At 39.7% G+C, this 16,900-nt stretch overlaps 1 protein-coding gene across 1 annotated transcript in view; it reads left to right on the top strand.

The window, feature by feature from the left end:
• The window catches only part of IQGAP2 (IQ motif containing GTPase activating protein 2), a 373,896-nt gene that overhangs the window by 335,074 nt on the left and 21,922 nt on the right, over positions 1–16,900 (top strand). The window contains exon 28 of the mRNA XM_053701383.1: positions 14,231–14,318. Coding sequence (XP_053557358.1) covers positions 14,231–14,318 — 88 coding nt within the window. The remainder of the gene's footprint in view (positions 1–14,230; positions 14,319–16,900) is intronic.

The following is a 16,900-nucleotide window of genomic DNA, read 5'->3' as shown; positions in this document are numbered from 1 at the left end:
ATGCAGTGCACTAAAACTGAGGCATTAAACTTGAGACCCCCAGTGCAATAGCTCCTTAAAAACAATTCACCCCTTAATCACCATGATCCAAAAGCCTTAAACTCATTCTCAAATCTCAATCATGTCCCCTAAACAGCCATGCACCCCAAACCCCCCAATGCAATTAACCCCTTTGTTTGCAATAGCAGTGAGGATACTAGGTTTTCAGGTACTGGTAATTTTGTAGATTAGATTTAGCTATACCTGTTTCGCAATAACTAACAGATATCAGGCTACTTAATACAACCTACGTATGTACTGTGAACCTATATGCATCATATAAATATGTCTATAAATGGCTACCGGCTTCTATCGACTACTCAAAAGTACACTGTGATCTTAGGCCCGCACTTTTGAGGCGTTGATAGAAGCCAGTAGCCATTTATAGACATATTTTTATGATGCAATCATATTCTTATCATGGTCTATTGTTTAAGATAATGAGTAACTTACGATAGTTAGGTAAAATTAATAGAGTTAAAGACAAGTCCAAAAAGTCTCTAACTTCCAATTCCAAATAAGAGGTTAAGAAACGGAGCTCCTTGCAGATGCGTGATGCGACCTCACAGTTCGGCAGCTAACTCCGCCCCCAGCATGCAGCATTACATAACAATTAAATATTTTATTTATTATTTTTAAAGCATATGATCATATCAATATTTTTTGAAGGGGCACCAGGGTGCTAGGATTTTTGGCCACACAGGCGAGGATAAATTTTGCGCCCCCCCCCCCCATTACATACCATTGCAGTTTTTTTCAAAATGTTACAAAGATGTGCTAAAAAAAAAAACTTAAAATAATTAATTTATCTATAATTATAGAAAATATAATTTCCCATTACCATATAAAATCATACTGTTAATAAGATTTTTATAACTTGATGAATTTCTTCGAAATCTATGATACTGTATGTAGTGTGTGTGTATATATATATATATATATATATATATATATATATTTTTTTTTTTTTTTTTTTTATATCTAATTTGCATAACTTACCCAGAATTCTCTTGTGCATTGGTAACATTGTATATGAGTTATTTCTGGGGGAAAAGCAAGCGGGGATTCTTGCCTAGATGTGCTAATTTCCTATGCAAATATTTACATTGATTTATATATATATATATATATATATATATATATATATATGGTATATACTGTATATTAGGATATCCTGATACCCTGTTACTGGTACTGTAATTGCATGGATATGGGAAATACACACACACACATATATATATATATATATATATATATATATATATATATATATATATATATATATATATATATATATATTTATATATATTACTCATTATGTCAGTGCTGGGTTTGTAGTTGGAAGACATTGGGCAATACAAAAGTTAAATTTGTACAGGGTTTACATTTGCTTAACATCTTTCAGTGAGTGAATTACACTTACTGGATATTTACTATTGCTGGAGTTATATTAACAGATGACTTTGAATGCAGGGATTGAATTAGACAGTTGTCTAACAGTGCTGAAGTTACATTTGTCCGATCTCTTGCAGTACAGGAGTTACATTTATCAGATCTCTGGCTGTGCAGGGGTTACATTTCTCATATCTCAGGAATTGCAGGAGTTATATTTGTCCGATCTCTTGCAGTACAGGAGTTACATTTATCAGATCTCTGGCTGTGCAGGAGTTAGATTTGTTTATATTTCTGGAAGTGCAGGAGTTACATTTGCCATATCTCAAGGAGTATAGGGTTACATTTATAAGATGTCTGGTAGTTCCGCAGCAGTTACATTTACCAGATTTATGGCAGTGCAGGGGTTACATTTCTCATATCTCAGGAATTGCAGGAGTTACATTTATCAGTTCTCTGGTGGTGCAGGGGTTACATTTATCAGATCTCACTCTGGCAGTGCGGGGTTATATTAATGAAATCTCTAGCAGTGAATGCAGCTACATTTGTGAAATTTCTGGCAGTGCATGGTTGCAGTTGACATTTCTCTGGCAATGTAGGGGCTACATTTTTCAGTTGTTGTTTTCATGACGAAATAATTAATATGAGCAATACGTAATCACTATTCCCCAACTAATTATACATGTAGGTCTGAAATCGGGACCTAATGATTTATGTAATTTAACCCTTACCCTTACTCTTACTCAATATACAGCCATTATTTATTTTGTGGCCTTTTCTTGTAAAATAAATCTAAAAAATGTGTTTGTTTAATTTTCTCCCAGGGAGGCTTGAGTTAATACTTTAAAGGGACAGTATACACTCATTTTCATATAACTGCATGTAATAGACACTACTATAAAGAATAAGATGCACAGATACTGTTATAAAAATCCAGTATAAAATGGTTTAAAAACGTAAGACCCTCCCCCCCTCCCCCTTCTTTTGCATATGAAAAGACCCTTTACACAAACAGGAGCAAGCTGGAGAAGGTAGCTGACGGTATTCAAATAAAACTTTGGGGCTTGGTTAGGAGTCTGAAAATCAGAGCAATGTTCTTTAAAAATAAGCAAAATTATACATTTTTAAAAAAAAAACTTTTTGGGCTTTATAAATAGATCATCTACAAAACATTTATGCAAAGAAAAAATGAGTGTATAATGGCCCTTTAAGGCAATTTATGCAGCTTTTGTTTACTTTCCCTCCTTCCCTAAGCTTCTATAGTCAGGGGCGGTGCAAGGATTTTTGTCTACACAGGCGAAGCTGCATTTTGACACACACACACCCAATCCAAATAAGCATATACATATATATTTACAGGGAACACACAGTTCCCATAGACCACAATGTAAAAGCACTTTTCACCCCATTACCACCAACTTTAGTTCCAAAATACTATCTAGTGCAGTAATTTTATTAAAAAATAAAGATGCTGCAATCTTTATTTTTTAATATAATACACTAGACAGTATTTGGGGGGCATTTGGGGCAGAACGATAAAATTAACCAGAAATCAGATCTCTGGTTAATATTATAAGCAAAATAGTAAATAGTGTTAACTAACAAATAACTGCCCCTTACACAAAGTCAATAGTACTTGTAACCAAGGTACTACTAGTACCAAGTATATCTCTCGTAATATATAGGGGGGTGCTGACTGTCCAATGTACAAAGGAATGAACAGAAAAAAGATGACAGTCCCTCAGCACTCACAAAGTAGTTACTATAAAGGGGATCAAAGTGATAAAGAATGGGGGGAAGTCAGACAGTGGCTATGTATTAAAACGTAACTTTTACTGTTATGTAGATAAAAAATGGTAAGTGCAGCACATAGAAAAATACGCCTGGTGCGCATTTCGCCGCTAGCACGGCTTTTTCAGAGGCTAGCGGCGTGCTAACGGCGAAATGCGCATCAGGCGTATTTTTCTATGTGTGTGAGACTCTTTCAGTAATTTTGAACCTCCTATTGTCAGTTCCTGGTTGGGATGTATCTCACTTATTCGCCAAACTGCTCAGCCCTTCACTCTGGTTACAGTATTGCATAGTGCAGTTTAATTGTTGCAGGGGTCAATCCCCTTTTTCAGATAGTTGTGACTGCAATCCGTTAACCTCTGGAGTCTAGGCTGAGCGTTTTTGGTGATTACCAATTCATTTTCTCCATATGGTTATTAACTTTTGGGGTCTCACACGCATATTGTATATAGTCTTTTAATCTCAGTTTTAAATGTTTTGTTTTTTTCACATAGTTTATGTGCTACGCTTACCGCTTTTTATCTACATAACAGTAAAAATTACGTTTTAATACATAGCCACTGTCTGACTTCTCCCCATTCTTTATCACTTTGATCCCCTTTATAGTAACTACTTTGCGAGTGCTGAGGGACTGTCATCTTTTTTCTGTTCATTCCTTAATATTATATATATATATATATATATATATATATATATTTAAATAAAGGGAGTTATGACTGTCTGACTGAGACTGAGTCTGTGTGATTGACAGTCAGTGACTGTTTAATAAGTTCTAACTGTGGGGTTAATGTGGCTGTGTCAGCCAGTACTCACCGTCCTCCCACCTCTGCTCTCTTACTCTGTCAGGTTGAACTTGAGTGGACTCCGTCTCAACACCAGTCAAGACAGTCACTTTAGCCACCTGGGGGGGGGGGTAATTTGCCAGTCTCTTGGTTGTCTTCACTGAATGACTTGCCAAAGCCAAACTGTGCCTCTGCACACTGCCGCCTGAAGTCACTCACACACTGTCATGTTTCAAGTGCTCAGTCCCGGGCCACACGCCCCCGATTCTTATAGCCTTCCTCTTCAGTGTGAACGTCGTTTTTTCAGTGCGGTCTGGCTGGGGTGGTCGTCATTAAAATTGAATTCACTGTCACATTACTCACGTGTCTCTGGCTCAACTTAGAGGCGAAACTCTGAGTCATGCGGCGCCTCACATTTACCTCCCAATTTCCTGCTCAGACAGACAGTGAGTGAATCCACACACACTCACACACTGTCTGTGAACATTGCAAAAAGATAGGCAGGCTTTGTACTTATTACTAGCGCAACTCGCAAGCCCCATGGCACGCCCACTGCCAGTCTGCCACATAACTAAGTTTGAACTAGAAGTTAACTTGCCGTTGCAGCCAGGGACACACACAGATTAACACTGCTAACTGCTGTATGCACTACAGCATTGAAAAAAAAATTCTATCCCGCGGCACAAGGTGGATAAACCTCCCACTCTCTGTGCAGGGGGCGCCCTAAGGCAGCTTCCTATACTGCCTTACACAAGCGCCGGCCCTGTCTATAGTGTTACATACTTTTAAACGGTGGATTATCAGTTTTGCATCTATAATCATTATAGGCAAATTGTTCTTGCAATAGTAAACAAGTTGAATCAATGCTAAACCCCCTTAAAGGGGCAGTATACACCAAATTTCATTTAACTGCATGTAATAGACACTACTATAAAGAATGCTATGCACAAATACTGATATAAAAATCCAGTGTAAACCCTTTTAAAAACGTACTTAGAAGCTTCCGATTTAGCACTGTTGATGAGATAAGCTTGGGACACCCACTGAAAGGTGCTGAGAGCAGAACCTAACCACTCCCCTGCATATGAAAAGACCCATTATACAAACAGAAGCAGTCTGAAGTCTTTATACATCAGTATACATCTAAAACTTTGGGGGTTGGTTAAGAGTCTGCAAATCAGCACAATGTTATTTAAAAATAAGCAAAACTATACATTTTTACAAAAACGCACCCAGATGAGCTATATAAATGGATCATCTATAAAACGTTTATGCAAAGAAAAATCTAGTTTATAATGTCCCTTTAAAGGACTACAAAAGTGCAGGCTTCCCCAGTCTGCACATCTGAATATTAGTTTGTGATTGGTTAGCAGGGGTTCTTTTGTTCTGGGGGACAGGGAAATCCGTGAAAAGAATAAACATAAAACAATGTACTCATTTGACAAAATAAAGCTTCAGTTTTCAATGCAAAATTATTGTTATTTCTCTTGTTAAGTGTATTCAGTCCACGGATCATCCATTACTTATGGGATATATTCCCTTCCCAACAGGAAGTTGCAAGAGGATCACCCACAGCAGAGCTGCTATATAGCTCCTCCCCTCACATGTCATACCCAGTCATTCTCTTGCAACCCTCAACATAGATGGAGGTCGTGAGAGGAGTGTGGTGTTTTATACTTAATTATTTCTTCAATCAAAAGTTTGTTATTTTTAAATGGCACCGGAGTGTGCTGTTTTTTTCTCAGGCAGTATTTGGAAGAAGAATCTGCCTGCGTTTTCTATGATCTTAGCAGAAGTAACTAAGATCCACTGGCTGTTCTCGCACATTCTGAGGAGTGGGGTAACTTCAGAAAGGGAATAGCGTGCGGGGTCTCCTGCAAATAAGGTATGTGCAGTAAAATATTTTTCTAAGGAATGGAATTGACTAAGAAAATACTGCTGATACCGAAGTAATGTAAGTAAAGCCTTAAATGCAGTGAAAGCGACTGGTATCAGGCTGATTAATGTATGTGCAGTAAAGTAATTTTCTAAGGAATGGAATTTGACTAAGAAAATGCTGCTAATACTGAAGTAATGTAATAAGCCTTAAATGCAGTAGAAGCGACTGGTATCAGGCTTATCAATAGAGATACATACTCTTTAAAAAAGGATGTTTAAAACGTTTGCTGGCATGTTTAATCGTTTTTTGAGGTAAATTGGTGATAAAACTTATTGGGGCATGTTTTTTTCCACATGGCTGACTTATATTTCTGAATAGAAACAGTTAACTGAGGTTTCCCACTGTTGTAATAATGAGTGGGAGGGGCCTATTTTAGCGCTTTTTTGCACAGTAAAAATTCAGTCTCAGTCTTCCTGCTTCTTCCTGCATGATCCAGGACGTCTCTAGAGAGTTCAAGGGACTTCAAAAGTCATTTTGAGGGAGGTAATCAGTCACAGCAGACCTGTGACAGTGTGGTTGACTGTGTTAAAAACGTTTTTTTTCTCTATTGATTATCCGTTTTGGGTATTAAGGGGTTAATCATCCATTTGCAAGTGGGTGCAATGCTCTGCTAACTTAATACATTTACTGTGAAAATTTGGTTGCTATAACTGATTTGGTTCATTGTTATTTCAGCTGAGACAGTTTTTTTGTGCTTCTTAAAGGCGCAGTAGCGTTTTTTATATTGCTTGTAAATTTATTTTAAAGTGTGTTCCAAGCTTGCTAGTCTCATTGCTAGTCTGTTTAAACATGTCTGACACAGATGAATCTGTTTGTTCACTATATTTGAAGGCCAGTGTGGAGCCCCATAGAAATATGTGTACTAAATGTATTGATTTCACTTTAAATAATAAAGGTCAGTCTTTATCTGTAAAAGAATTATCACCAGACAACGAGGGGGAAGTTATGCCGACTAACTCTCCTCACCTGTCAGTACCTTCGCCTCCCGCTCAGGAGGCGCGTGATATTGTGGCGCCAAGTACATCAGAGACGTCCATAGCAATCACTTTACAAGACATGGCTACTATTATGAATAATACCCTGACAGAAGTATTATCTAAATTGCCAGAATTAAGAGGCAAGCGCGATAGCTCTGGGATAAGGACAGAGCGTGCTGGTGCTGTGAGAGCCATGTCCGATACTGCGTCACAGTTTGCAGAACATGAGGACGGAGAGCTTCATTCTGTGGGTGACGGATCTGATCCAGGGAAACCGGATTCAGAGATCTCTAATTTTAAATTTAAGCTTGAGAACCTCCGTGTATTGCTAGGGGAGGTTTTAGCGGCTCTGAATGACTGTAACACAGTTGCAATTCCAGAGAAATTATGTAGGCTGGATAGATACTATGCGGTGCCGGTGTGTACTGACGTCCTATACCTAAAAGGCTTACAGAAATTATTAGCAAGGAGTGGGATAGACCCGGTGTGCCCTTTTCCCCACCTCCTATATTTAGGAAAATGTTTCCAATAGACGCCACTACACGGGACTTATGGCAGACGGTCCCTAAAGTGGAGGGAGCAGTTTCTACTTTAGCTAAGCGTACCACTATCCCGGTGGAGGATAGTTGTGCTTTTTCGGATCCAATGGATAAAAAATTAGAAGGTTACCTTAAGAAAATGTTTGTTCAACAAGGTTTTATCTTACAGCCCCTTGCATGCATTGCGCCTGTCACTGCTGCTGCGGCATTTTGGTTTGAGTCTCTAGAAGAGGCCATTCACACAGCTCCATTGGATGAAATTATGGACAAGCTTAAAGCACTTAAGCTAGCTAATGCATTTGTTTCTGATGCCATTGTACATTTAACTAAACTAACGGCTAAGAACTCCGGATTCGCCATCCAGGCGCGCAGAGCGCTATGGCTTAAATCCTGGTCAGCTGACGTGACTTCTAAATCTAAATTGCTTAATATTCCTTTCAAGGGGCAGACCTTATTCGGGCCCGGCTTGAAAGAAATTATCGCTGACATTACTGGAGGTAAGGGTCATACTCTTCCTCAGGACAGGGCCAAATCAAAGGCCAAACAGTCTAATTTTCGTGCCTTTCGAAACTTCAAGGCAGGAGCAGCATCAACTTCCTCCGCTCCAAAACAGGAAGGAACTGTTGCTCGTTACAGACAGGCCTGGAAAACTAACCAGTCCTGGAACAAGGGCAAGCAGGCCAGAAAACCTGCTACTGCCCCTAAGACAGCATGAAGGGATGGCCCCCTATCCGGAAACGGATCTAGTGGGGGGCAGACTTTCTCTCTTCGCCCAGGCGTGGGCAAGAGATGTCCAGGATCCCTGGGCGTTGGAGATCATATCTCAGGGATATCTTCTGGACTTCAAAGCTTCTCCTCCACAAGGGAGATTTCATCTTTCAAGGTTATCAGCAAACCATATAAAGAAAGAGGCATTTCTACGCTGTGTACAAGACCTCCTAGTAATGGGGGTGATCCACCCTGTTCCGCGGATGGAACAAGGGCAAGGATTTTACTCAAATCTGTTTGTGGTTCCCAAGAAAGAGGGAACCTTCAGACCAATCTTGGACCTAAAAATCTTAAACAAATTCCTAAGAGTTCCATCATTCAAAATGGAAACTATTCGAACCATCCTACCCATGATCCAAGAGGGTCAGTACATGACCACAGTGGACTTAAAGGATGCCTACCTTCACATACCGATTTACAAAGATCATTACCGGTACCTAAGATTTGCCTTTCTAGACAGGCATTACCAGTTTGTAGCTCTTCCCTTCGGGTTAGCTACGGCCCCGAGAATTTTTACAAAGGTTCTGGGCTCACTTCTGGCGGTTCTAAGACCGCGAGGCATAGCGGTGGCTCTGTATCTAGACGACATTCTGATACAAGCGTCAAGTTTTCAAATTGCCAAGTCTCATACAGAGATAGTTCTGGCATTTCTGAGGTCGCATGGGTGGAAGGTGAACGTGGAAAAGAGTTCTCTATTACCACTCACAAGAGTCTCCTTCCTAGGGATTCTTATAGATTCTGTAGAGATGAAAATTTACCTGACGGAGTCCAGGTTATCAAAACTTCTAAATGCTTGCCGTGTCCTTCATTCCATTCCACGCCCGTCAGTGGCTCAGTGCATGGAAGTAATCGGCTTAATGGTAGCGGCAATGGACATAGTGCCATTTGCGCGCCTGCATCTCAGACCGCTGCAATTATGCATGCTAAGTCAGTGGAATGGGGATTACTCAGATTTGTCCCCTCTACTAAATCTGGATCAAGAGACCAGAGATTCTCTTCTCTGGTGGCTTTCTCGGGTCCATCTGTCCAAGGGTATGACCTTTCGCAGGCCAGATTGGACGATTGTAACAACAGATGCCAGCCTTCTAGGTTGGGGCGCAGTCTGGAACTCCCTGAAGGCTCAGGGATCGTGGACTCAGGAGGAGAAACTCCTCCCAATAAATATTCTGGAGTTAAGAGCAATATTCAATACTCTTCTAGCTTGGCCTCAGTTAGCAACACTGAGGTTCATCAGATTTTAGTCAGACAACATCACGACTGTGGCTTACATCAACCATCAAGGGGGAACCAGAAGTTCCCTAGCGATGTTAGAAGTCTCAAAGATAATTCGCTGGGCAGAGTCTCACTCTTGCCACCTGTCAGCGATTTACATCCCAGGCGTGGAGAACTGGGAGGCGGACTTTCTAAGTCGCCAGACTTTTCATCCGGGGGAGTGGGAACTTCACCCGGAGGTGTTCGTTCAGCTGGTTCATCGTTGGGGCAAACCAGAACTGGATCTCATGGCGTCTCGCCAGAACGCAAAGCTTCCTCGTTACGGATCCAGGTCCAGGGACCCGGGAGCGGCGCTGATAGATGCTCTAGCAGCCCCTTGGGTTTTCAACATGGCTTATGTGTTTCCACCGTTTCCGCTGCTGCCTCGACTGATTGCCAAGATCAAACAGGAGAGAGCATCGGTGATTCTGATAGCGCCTGCGTGGCCACGCAGGACCTGGTATGCAGACCTAGTGGACATGTCGTCCTGTCCACCATGGTCTCTGCCTCTGAGGCAGGACCTTCTAATACAAGGTCCTTTCAACCATCCAAATCTAATTTCTCTGAGGCTGACTGCATGGAGATTGAACGCTTGATCCTATCAAAGCGTGGCTTCTCGGAGTCCGTTATTGATACCTTAATACAGGCACGGAAGCCTGTTACCAGAAAAATTTACCATAAGATATGGCGTAAATATTTATATTGGTGCGAATCCAAGAGTTACTCATGGAGTAAGGTTAGGATTCCTAGGATATTGTCCTTTCTACAAGAGGGTTTAGAAAAGGGCTTATCTGCTAGTTCGTTAAAGGGACAGATTTCTGCTCTGTCTATTCTTTTACACAAGCGTCTGGCAGAAGTTCCAGACGTCCAGGCTTTTTGTCAGGCTTTGACTAGGATTAAGCCTGTGTTTAAGACTGTTGCTCCTCCGTGGAGCTTAAACTTGGTTCTTAAAGTTCTTCAAGGTGTTCCGTTTGAACCCCTTCATTCCATTGATATTAAGCTTTTATCTTGGAAAGTTCTGTTTTTGATGGCTATTTCCTCGGCTCGAAGAGTCTCTGAGTTATCTGCCTTACATTGTGATTCTCCTTATCTGATTTTCCATTCAGACAAGGTAGTTCTGCGTACTAAACCTGGGTTTTTACCTAAGGTAGTTTCTAACAGGAATATCAATCAGGAGATTGTTGTTCCATCATAATGTCCTAATCCTTCTTCAAAGAAGGAACGACTTTTGCATAATCTGGACGTAGTCCGTGCCCTGAAGTTCTATTTACAGGCAACTAAAGATTTTTGTCAAACTTCTTCCCTGTTTGTCGTTTACTCTGGACAGAGGAGAGGTCAAAAAGCTTCGGCAACCTCTCTCTCTTTTTGGCTTCGTAGCATAATACGTTTAGCCTTTGAGACTGCTGGACAGCAGCCCCCTGAAAGAATTACAGCTCATTCCACTAGAGCTGTGGCTTCCACCTGGGCCTTTAAGAATGAGGCCTCTGTTCAACAGATTTGCAAGGCTGCGACTTGGTCTTCGCTTCACACCTTTTCAAAATTTTACAAATTTGACACTTTTGCTTCTTCGGAGGCTGTTTTTGGGAGAAAGATTCTACAGGCAGTGGTTCCTTCCGTTTAAGTTCCTGCCTTGTCCCTCCCATCATCCGTGTACTTTAGCTTTGGTATTGGTATCCCATAAGTAATGGATGATCCGTGGACTGAATACACTTAACAAGAGAAAACATAATTTATGCTTACCTGATAAATTTATTTCTCTCGTAGTGTATTCAGTCCACGGCCCGCCCTGTCTTTTTTAAGGCAGATCTAAATTTTAATTAAAACTCCAGTCACCACTGCACCCTATGGTTTCTCCTTTCTTGTTTTGTTTCGGTCGAATGACTGGATATGACATGTGAGGGGAGGAGCTATATAGCAGCTCTGCTGTGGGTGATCCTCTTGCAACTTCCTGTTGGGAAGGGAATATATCCCATAAGTAATGGATGATCCGTGGACTGAATACACTACAAGAGAAATAAATTTATCAGGGAAGCATAAATTATGTTTTATGAAGGTTTATAATCACATGGTTTACAATTTGTGTTTAGTGTCCCTTTGGCCTCTACCAGGATTTTAGTTGAAACTCTGCTTCTATTAATGTAACCCCTGAGTATTCAGTAAAGCATTTATTAAAATGCTGTTTTTACATCTATTTTGTTTCTTCTGGAAAACTTTAGGGACAATGGTTTCAGTTTCCACTACATAAAAAAAAACAGCAGTCATGTCAGTAATAATCACAGCTTTTGACATATTTGGATTGTACTGTGTTTTCACATTCACACGCTGCAGGTCTGTTACTTGTAGTATGAATTAAGGCCATTTATGAAGTTATTTTATTCTAAAAGTGACGAAAGATCCACAGTTTGTGTTGGCTCATAAATCATAGATTTTTCTGCCAAATAGATGTTGTATTTGGCATTGCTTTTAATATTTTGTAATTTTTTTTTATTCATTTAAGTTGTGATATGGTCTGGTTGTTTAACCCCTTCACTAGTGAGGATTTCAGAGAAGAACTTGCCCAAAATACAGGAGAATTTCACTCAATTTAAACAGAAATAGAACCTTGTTTTTTTTTATTTACCTATCAAAACTATATATATATTTTTTATTATTATTATTTTTTTTTTGTATATTTCATGCCACCATTTTGCCGCCAAATGCGATCATATAAAAATATTCGTTAACTTTTTACAATTTTTGGGTTTCTCACTGAAAGTATTTACATACTGCTTGTGAAGTCATAACACAAATAGTTGTAAACGCTTCTCTGGGATCCTTTTTGTTCAGAAATAGCAGGTATGCATTGCTTTCTCTTTGCTTTTTGGTAATTAGAAGCCCACTAATTACAGCTGCACACCACGCTCCTGAAATTCCTGGCAGTGAAGGAGTTAGCTAATTAACTGGCAAGGGTAATAGTGTTGTAATGTAGGTATTACAATCCTATCTGACACCTCCCTGATCTCCCCCCCCCTCCAAACAGCTCTCTTTCCCCACCCCATCCCCACTCCTGACCACCATCTTAGGTACTGGCAGATAGTCTGTCTATGGTTTCTCCTTTTTTTTTTTTTTTTTTATTAATTTAAATATTTGTTTGCAGTGTAGGATTCCCCATTATCCTCCCACCTCCCTGATCCCTTCCAAACCGCTCTCTAACCCTCCCCCCTCCAAATAATATGTGCTATCTTAGATACTGGTAGCTCTCTGCCAGTATCCATTTTATACCTATTTTTATGATATTTTTTGTAATTTTCTCTAGTGATGCCACCTACTTCCCCCCTTCCTGCGATCATTAGGTAGAATGCCCCCCTTACATTCCACACTTTTCCCTAGTGTAGTTTACCATCCCTCTTTTTTTGTAGCATTCTCCGTTCCCTTTTGCAGGCAGATGCTGGAAGCCCAGGAACAGCAGCTCTCAGCAGTAGATCTACATTATGCGGTACAATGGGCTATGTACTGCATGACCTAGATCTACGTCCAAATGGGTTAAGGGGTAAAAAGAACAGTAAAGTTAAAAATAAACTTAAATAAACTGACTTTAAACAACTTTCCATTTCACAAATGTTATCAAAAAAAGACTCTTTGATCTAAATATGTATAGTTTAGAGGAGAGAAGGGAAAGAGTTTAAATGATAGAAACCTTCAAATATATGAAGGGACTGAAAGTGGAGGCTGAAAGCATTTTCCACAAAAAAAGAAATTCTAAAACAAGGGGTCACAATCTTAAGTTAGAGGCTAGAAGATTCAGGAAAATGTGAGAAAGGATTTTTTTTTTTACAGAAAGGTTGGTGGATTCATGGAATAACATTCCAAAAGAGGTGGTAAACACAGGGACTGTAAAATAATTACAAAATGCCTGGGACATGCATAAGGCTATCCTAAGAAAACAGTAACGTAATATGGGGAGACTTGATGGGCCTTTTGGTTCTTATCTACTATCAAATTCTGTGTTTCTATGTTTAGCTTATTTATTTTGGTATCCATTGTTATAGAATAATTCTAGGTGAGCTCAGATTGAATTGTGCACAAGTCTTTAGCCATCTGGCAGCAGTTTTTGCAACAATATTTAAAGCAATGTTATACATAGTTGCAAATACTGTGACCAAAGACTGCTAAAGACGTGCACACTTTTTAGCTCCTATCAGCCTACCTAGGTTTACTCTTTAACAAATGATACCATGAGAACAAAGCAAATGTGATAATAGGAGATTGAAAAATTTGTATTAATTGCATGCTCTATCTGAATCATTAATTGCTTCATTTTGACTTTACTGTCCCTTTAATTGCACTATTGTTAAAGTGAACTCAGCCATGCATTTGTATCTGAAACCTTACAACATGAAGTAAAACTCAATCTATGCGTGGTTTTGTTTGGTCAGTTGGAAATACAAAGCAGGGTATTGCTAGAATGGTGATCAGATATATCATCACTAAGTTGTGCTGCGTCCAAAGAGCTCATCATGCAGTTTTGTTTTTTGTTCTTTATTATTGAACACACTGTCCTTGTTAAATGTTAAGAACTGAATCTGTTTTTTAGGGCATCTTGTGCCCATTTTTACAAAAGCAATATTTTTAGTGTTTTCACCTTAGCACAAAAAGCAATTTATGTTGGATACTTGTAACATATAAAACAAGGTATTCTGTGAAAATATAAAAAAAAATAACAAGCATGGTCCAGTGCATTTTAATGTAATTTATTGCAATTTATTTGTGCAGGACTAAGAAATTAATAGTAGATGTGATACGAACTCAGTCTGGTGAAACACTGATAGAAATCCTGGAGACGCCCGCATCAATGCCACAGGTAACTGCATGGATGCCTCTTATTGTTATGCTTGTGTGTATTGCAAAATGAAAACAGTATTCATAATCCATGTGTTGTCATGGTTATCCATATTCACCAATGTTTTCACAGTGAATAAATTCTACATCTATCTGTTATCCATTTTAAAGGGACATTAAAGGGCCACTAAACCCAAAATCTTTCTTTCATGATTCAGATAGAGAATAGAAATTTAAACAACATTACAATTTACTTCTATTATTTATTTTGCTAAATTTTTTAGATATCCTTAGTTGAAGAAAAAGAAATGCACATCGTGAGCCAATCACACAAGGCTTCTATGTGCAGCAACCAATCAGCAGCTCCTGAGCATATCTAGATATGCTTTTCAGCAAATAATATCAAGAGAATAAAACAAATTAGATAATATAAGTAAATTAGAAAGATGTTTAAAATTGCATTCTCTTTCTAAATCATGAAAGAAAAAGTGTGGGTGTCATGTCCCTTTAAATACTAAAACATGTGCTGGTAAAAAGGGTACAAAAAAAAATGAAGAGAAAAATGAAGAGAAGGCAGAGATAGGTTCTGCACCACATATTATGTAACCATAACTGACTAATGTAAAACATCTTTACTGATTGATGTTTTTTAATTTCTGGTTATCTTAAAAAAAAAAAAGGAATAGGCCAATTCAATTCTGTGTGGGATTGATATAAGATTAAGCTCTGAATAAGAAAACCCTCATGTCATAAAGGTGTGACATCCCCCTCCCCATATAGCCCTAAACCCTTCTTCTGTTTTACATTAGCTTTTCTTTACAACATCGTTAGGATTGTCCCCCTCTGTCAGACAATTCCTCACAAGCTGTAATTGTCTGTTTCCTTCCATAAGGCAGGAAGAGTCCACGACTTCATTCCTTACTGTGGGGAAATACAACACCTGGCCACCAGGAAGAGGCAAAGACACCCCAGCCAAAGGCTTAAATATCCCTCCCACTTCCTCTATTCCCCAGTGAATCTTTGCCTTTTGTCACTATAGGAGGTGGCAGAGAAGTGTCAGAAGATTTGGATAAGTCCTGTAATGGTATGTTCCCTTCGAGAAAGGACTGGAGTTTTAAGTAATCATGTCAACCTCTCAGTGAGAGTATTGATGAAAGTTAGAGTCTTGAGATGCAGGGAAAGTTTTTCTGCGAACCCATCCAGACTGTCGCTAACAGCTCCTGAGAAATCAGTGTTGATGAGTTTCACTGCTTGCTGCTACACATAGTCAATGTCAGAAGCGCTGTGTCAAGACTGTCACACTTGAGAGGCTGTGCCTGTTCTACAGCATGGATCCTGGAGGGTAAGACCATTTTTGTTATATATACATATTAAGACGCTATACGGGGTCACAGTGTGGCTCCTTTATACCTTGATCAAGGGTTAATATCTCCTTCAGGGAGATTATTGGAACAGTTTGGGGAATTATATCTGCCTAATGTGAGAGTTTTTTTAGGCTCATAGAATGTGTGTTTTTTGGCTTGGAACAAACAGGCTTCACTTTAATTTTTGAAGTGTTTCGCAGCTCATAATAGCTTGGCGCCCTTTATCATAGCAGGGGAAGTCCTGTATTACGTACCATGTGACTGGGTGTGGTCTCTTTCATTTCCTAAGATCCTGCTGCAGACATCACTCCTGAGGAGAGCGTTTTCACTGTTAGCTGTCTGGGTCTAGGAGGTGGTGAGTGCCCCAGCCATTGGGAGTATTAAGGTGCAGTTTTTTTAAATAAAAGCGTTACTTTTTGATTGTCCTTCTGTGGGTATATACAAAGCTATGGAGGACTCTGATACTACATTAGAAGGTTCTGCTCCTACTGTACTGATTAATAGTTACTGTTTATATTGCGAGGAGGCTGTGGTTTGCCCGCCTGTTCAATTTTGTTCCATTTGCCTAAACACTGTTCTAAAGTCTAAGAAAGGAGACAAGCCTTCGAATACTCATAGCGCTATTAGCCCTTCTGAGCAGTCTACTTCTCAGGAATCTGGATCCCAAGATATTACTACCCTTTCTACATTACCCGCTCCACATGCAGTTCCCAACGGCTCAACTAATCCTCCATCTAGAGGGGGCTTTTTTCCAGTGGATTTTACAGCGCAGTTACAATCGGCGGTGTCTGCGGCCCTGAGTGCCTTACCTCGCTGTAACAAAAGCAAGAGAAAGGTTAAACATAGTTCTCCTGACCTAGAGTCATCTAAATATTTCTTGGATTTAGCTACTATATCCCAGCATTTCGAGGATGAGTTAACCTCTGTAGCTTCAGAGGGTGAACTTTCTGAGTCGGAGACTTAGGTTTCTAAACCTCCGTTACCTCAGTAACTAATGGGAAAGAGTAGGAACTTCTTTTTCCCCCTCATCTACTTTTAAAAAATTATTACCGGTCCCTGCCTCTCAATTAGATTTGTGGGGCTCCATCCTGAAGGTGGATGGCACTATCTCCACGCTGGCTAAGCATACTACTATCCCTCTGGAGGATAGTTCTTTTTTTAGAGAGCCTATAGATAAAAATATGGAAACTTTTCTGAGGAAGATGTTTCAACATACAGGGTTTTTATTTCAACCGGCGGC

Source organism: Bombina bombina, chromosome 2 (genome assembly GCF_027579735.1).
Source record: "Bombina bombina isolate aBomBom1 chromosome 2, aBomBom1.pri, whole genome shotgun sequence".
Lineage (NCBI taxonomy): Eukaryota > Metazoa > Chordata > Amphibia > Anura > Bombinatoridae > Bombina > Bombina bombina.
The sequence above is the reverse complement of the archived record's forward strand: the minus strand, read 5'-3'. Positions and strand labels throughout refer to the sequence as shown.